Genomic DNA, 6,000 nt, shown 5'->3' on the forward strand with positions numbered 1-6,000 from the left:
AAACAATCTAAATATTTTCTTAAATCGACCCAAATAAAAAAAAATAGATCTATCAATCAATCCAAATAAAATTAAAATATATCTATGAATCAGCCCAAATAAAAATCTATGAATCATACACTTAAATAAGCCCAAATAAAATATGAATCATACACTTAAATCAGCCTAAATGAAAACAAAATAGTAGATATAGGAAAGAAATTTCATATATTGGAAGGTAGCCTAAACATACAAACTTTGGAAATAAATAAATAAAATTTTTACCTAAGGCAAGCAATAGATCGGCTCACGACGACGGAGTAGGATGACGGTAGCAACAAGAAGATTAGAGACGGTGGGGGAGGAGGCGACAGTGCGATTATTAGAGAGGAAGGAAGATGAAAAGTTTCAGATGGAGGAAAGAGGGGAGGGGGGATCGTGGGTTTATTGGGACCATTAAGTCGTGTACCCGATATACAACTTAGGTAATCGTGGACCCCGTCAACGATTATGTGGTCAAGGACTATCCATATGGACAGTCTGCGTACCAGGTCATTACCATTTCACGGGCCCTAAATGAAGTTGTGTACCAGGTACACAATTAAGGGGTAATTATATACCGAGTACACGATTTCAAAATTTATTTTTTGCAAATACTTTGAACCCAACCCTGTTTTTGTTATAATTATTAAAATAACATTATTATTTTTTTAAAAAAAATTCACAGTTTGGAGTATAAAGGAATATTTTTATTAGTTTTTAAAATAGCTCAAGTTGGCCTCAAAAAAATAATTAACGATTAGGAAAATGAAATATTCACGTTTTGGTCTAGAAATAATCAATTGCATTTATTTAATTATTTTAATTTTGAGAAATTTGTGAACCCTACACAGAAAACTGGAGGAGGTTTTGAATTGGCGTTCATCATCCATTTCGGAGCTCCTTTGGCGCTCGTTTCACTTCCTAGGGTTTATCCTCTTCCAATTACTTCCAGTTTTTCCTTCTCAGGCCACCGATTTTCCTTTATTAGACGCTACTTTTGCTAATCTCCAGTAGATGCAGTTTCCTCCAACTTCGCCCCGCTCCTCATATTATCGTCAACCATCAACTCGCTTTCTCATCCATTGTTTACAGAGATACCGGTACTTTTTCCTTTCGATTATTGTATTGCACTTTCTTCAAATGGTGTGCTATGATTGAGGGATACCCAGGTTATAATCACTCTTGAAATGTGTTCTTGTCTTCTCTGTTGACTCTCATAAACTTTATGTTTCGGAACTTGAGTATTCAAGCGAATTGAAGAATTAATGGCGTCAAGCCTTACATATCAACATATATGCTATACCGTTGAGTTTGACTACCAGGGATAATTGCTTCGTTTTCTTTGATGGCGATGCTGATACTGCTTTAGATTTTAACCATATCGCATAGCTCACTTCATATCTCATCTGCTGCAGGTATGCTTTTGGTGTAACTAATTTATTTTATTTTCCATATCAGGGTTGTTTCAGCTGCGTTCTGTGGAGGACTTTTCAGATAGAAAGTTTGTTACTTTGGTTGGTTGTAGATGAATTGGGAGTGATGAAACTTTACAATCTGTATGGTATTTTAGGTTCTACATTGATTGAGACAGTCTCCGAGTCAAAAGCATTTCCTAAAAGGGACTAAGATGCAAACAAGATCTGTTTTGAGGCTTAATACTACTATATACTCTGGTGTTCAGAAAGCAATAGCTGCTGGACATCAAAGTGGACTGCGCTATATAAACAATTTCTTTCTTGGACGAGGGGAATTGTTGACGAAGGATTGCCGGTTTTCTAATTCCTTGCCATATTCCACATTTTCAATGTCAAATACTTTGAATTTTTCACCAAGATTCCCTTCCAACAGAAAGTCTATGGCTGCTTCTAGTGCTAAATCTGTTTCTGGAGATGGCTTTATTGAAAATTTAGTCACAAACCGTGGAAATGCTTTAGAGCTTGCAACACCTGTGGTGGGAGTGTTAAACCATAGAAGTTATAAGAATTTCCAGAAAGCTCGAATGAGTTTGAGAAGGAAACAAGCACCCAATAATTGTCTAATCTCTCGGAGCAATTCAATTGATGCAATGCATGTTAAGGGAAACTGCTTTCTGCAAGTCGGGTTGACAAATCTTCATGCCTTATCTCATGCATGCTATGCTGCTGGGGCTGCTAATTCTCCAGCTTTTGACAGCAACTCTCGTGATGAACAGTTCACAAATTCAACCACTTTGTCAAGCAAGTATGTCTTTTATTTTAGCTCTTAGTTTGATAAGTGTTTATTGTAAGAGCTTTTAGTTGTATATTGGTATATCTTCTTTCAATCTAGCAGTTATAGTTTGAGTAGGACTATTTGGTGAGTAATGTTGAACTCCTTTGGACAATTTTGGTAATATCATTTTTCGATGCATCGTTGGACTTAGTTAGTCATGGTTCTATATCCTGATAAGTACTGTCTAATGATGGAGAGCGTTAATCCTGATGACCAATGTTTTTTTTGCTTATTTGAGAGTGCTTGTTGAGCTTTTGCTCATGTATGTTCTTTGTTCTACGTCAGTATCTATCATGGTATTGAATTTCTGTCGATATGTCGATAGTTCCATCGACATTTTCACATATCCATTTTACCTTGTTTAAAAAGTGAATATTCATTTATTAATCTAAATAATTTTCTTTGAATTTTTGTTTTTAAGTTTTTTTTATAGAAATTTTCACCGACATCGATATTTTATCGATATTTCTATTAACATTTAACGTAAAATTGAAACTTTGATAATTACGATGACATCAACATTTTAAACCTTGGTATCTATCCTATATATATATTGAAACGGAAACAAAACTTTTTATTGATATAATGAAAAGAGGTATCTATCTTACATTATTTGTCACTATTGGACTTTATTTTCTTGTTTCTTGACCGATTATAATTTATTATAAGATTGTTAGCATTTTTAAAAATATTTTGAATATCTTTTAAGAAACAAATACTAATGTGACTGGGTATCGGAGAATAAATAAAAAATTTATAAAAATTATTTATTTAAATAAGTTATTTTTACTTCCAAATTAAGTTATAGATCTTGTTATTAGTGTCTATCTTCATATTGAGATTAATTTATGATATATACATAGACATTTTAATATTTTTTGGGTATTTGTCAAAGATATTGGAGATATCGGTTAATTCTTAATATCAATATTGATGTGAACCTTCTGATTTACAGAAAGATTGTTGGATATCGATGTATTGATGAATCTTTTTGAAGGTGTGAATCAGGATTTTGCCTATAATTAAGTGCTTTATGCAATCCAATGGGCTTTTTTTTTTTGTTTGTTCTTGACTATGATTGATATTGATGTTGAGTTTTCATCTTTTGGTTGTCCTCTTAGTCTTTATCATACCTTCTCCTGTGTCCCGTAACCTTTACTCATAAAGCGATTTTATCTTCCATACTAACTAATTGACATGATTTGTATCGAACTTTAGAGGTTTATTAGACGAAAGAACTTTGAAGCTGCATTCAGGATCATGCTATCTTCCCCATCCGGCGAAAGAAGAGACAGGAGGAGAGGATTCTCATTTTATTTGTGTGGATGAACATGTAGTTGGTGTTGCGGATGGTGTAGGTGGTTGGGCAGATGTTGGCATTGATGCTGGGAAGTTTGCTCGTGAACTTATGTCAAACTCGATAAATGCCATACAGGAGCAGCCTGGGGACTCAGTTGACCCTGCCAAGGTGTTAGAGAAAGCTCATTCAGGCACTACAGCTAAGGGTTCTTCAACAGCCTGCATCATTTCTCTTTCTGAAAAGGTAACCATTACTGATAGTCCGAGAACTTCCAGGGTATCCGTATCCAATGCCTCTCTATTATTGTATGGTCAAGGAGTTTATCGTACGATTACTTACCTAGTTTGACATTAATTTGCTTTACTTTTGGCCTGTGAATTGGTTAATGCTGTGAAATGAAAATTCGTGTATAAATGTCACTCCAAAAGTATGTCCTCATTCACTTGGAAGTTATATATATTCTGTTGGTTAATGACATGGCTTATCCCATTTCTTCTAAAATACAAATTCGTGTAAAATTGGCAACCCAAAGTATGCTATCATCCAACTTTAAAGGTACTACTTTGTTGTGCCTTGGTGTTTAGGATTAGCCAAGTTAACTCTTCTTACCATCTTCAACAATGGAATTAACATCATGATGGGAAAATATTTTTCTAGTGAAATTTGTTTACACCTTAATTTTAGTTTCAAAAGTACTTTTAACCTATTTCAAATTTTTTTTTATTAGTGTTGTAATTTAAATCCCAGATGGTCCTGAAACATCAACCAATACGTGCTTTACTTGCAAGGGAGAAGTATAACTTGGACAACCAATTTCTAATTTAAAAATATGTAAAATAATAGAATGGGATAGTTTCGTTTTTTTTTCTTTATAAATAAAATTATATTAACGAAATTTTTTGTTTTGACATCTCTGCAGGGACTCCATGCTATTAATCTGGGGGATAGTGGATTCATAGTTATAAGAGATGGAAGCACTATTTTCAGATCTCCCGTTCAGCAACATGGCTTCAATTTTACTTATCAGTTGGAGAGCGGCAGTGGTGGTGATTTACCCAGCTCTGGAGAGGTCTGTTGATCTTTTTTGCATGTCTCTCTTTTGCTCTTTTATGTTTGCTTAAAACATCAATATCTGTAGGAGGGATAGAGCCATAGAGGTTCTAGGCTTTTGTCTGTTTATATTTTAACTAAGATTATCATATACTTGGTCTCTGAAAAGTTAAAATAATCCTCATCTTCCTGTCGCCAGGGTGAGGGGCAGAAGTATGAAAATTAATTACGAATGTGAACAGGCCGTTAGAGATCCAGCAGTTTGTCTCATTTTGAACCATGTTTATAATTTCAATCTCAAAATGGCACGAAGTCCTCATTAAGATTGTGATATTATGTACTTATGAACCACTATTCCCCCTTGTTAAATGATAGTATACAGTATACACTGTTTATGTAATGCACTGAAGAATCATTTCTTGATCCTTCTGGGCAGGTTTTCATGATACCTGTTGCACCGGGGGATGTCATAGTTGCTGGAACAGATGGCTTATTCGACAATCTATACAGTAATGAGATTTCAGCTGTTGTAGTTAATGCAGTTAGATCTGGGTTGGAACCCGAAGTAACTGCACAAAAGATAGCTGCTTTAGCACGCCAAAGAGCACTGGATCGGAACCGGCAGACCCCATTTTCTGCTGCTGCCCAAGAGGCTGGTTATCGCTACTACGGTGGTAAGCTGGATGATATCACCGTTGTTGTCTCGTATATAACAAGTTCTACAAGTACATGATTTTCTCTCCACTCCAATTAAGTGCAATCTGAAGAGCCTGAATGAAGTGTATTTTAGTGTAACTTAATGGTGGTGATTGTGAGGATTGACAATCTTTGTTCCCAGTTTTTCCATGGAGTGCAGTTGACGAAGCTGTAGAATGGTTTTTTCATCAATCATCGTTCACAACCTTCCTGAGGTTTCTGTAAACTCCTATCACTTTGTACTCCTGTTTTAGAAACAGCCTTTAGGCAAATGATAGATGTTACTTTCGATTCTTAAGTAAAGAAACAGCAGCAGCGCCCCACTGATTGCTACAATCTCTTCACGTTCTTGCATCCAGTGAATGAATATACTCGATTAAGTGATAAATATTTGTTGTGGTTGTGAAATAATAACTTGCCTGTACTATATTTTTGTTCTTTTTGGTATTTGAGCGCAATGGAGTTTCTTTCTTTTATTTTTTAATATGGTCGTGAAATGTATGTGGTTTCCTTGATGAGTTGGAGGCTTACAAATTCTTTCGGGCAATGCATAAATAATATATTTTATATAAAGTATATAAGCCTATTGATATACTAAATACAAAGCATAACAAATATACACGTTGATATACAAATCACGGTAAAGTTAGAAAAGTAAAAAATGAAAAAAAATCTATTTTTTT

The 6,000-nt window shown here is 34.7% G+C and overlaps 1 protein-coding gene across 1 annotated transcript; it reads left to right on the forward strand.

Annotated features, from left to right (window-relative positions):
- The first annotated feature begins 746 nt into the window (after nt 1-746).
- Nucleotides 747-5,705, forward strand: LOC120069566 (putative protein phosphatase 2C 80). The gene is made up of 5 exons (XM_039021356.2): nt 747-1,121; nt 1,480-2,241; nt 3,490-3,814; nt 4,491-4,640; nt 5,058-5,705. The coding sequence occupies exons 2-5, from the start codon at nt 1,649-1,651 to the stop codon at nt 5,352-5,354; spliced, it is 1,365 nt and encodes a 454-aa protein (XP_038877284.1). The 5' UTR covers nt 747-1,121; nt 1,480-1,648; the 3' UTR covers nt 5,355-5,705.
- The last annotated feature ends 295 nt before the right edge of the window (nt 5,706-6,000 follow it).

This window comes from Benincasa hispida, chromosome 1 (assembly GCF_027475165.1).
Source record: "Benincasa hispida cultivar pf3 chromosome 1, pf3_genome.v1.1, whole genome shotgun sequence".
Lineage (NCBI taxonomy): Eukaryota > Viridiplantae > Streptophyta > Magnoliopsida > Cucurbitales > Cucurbitaceae > Benincasa > Benincasa hispida.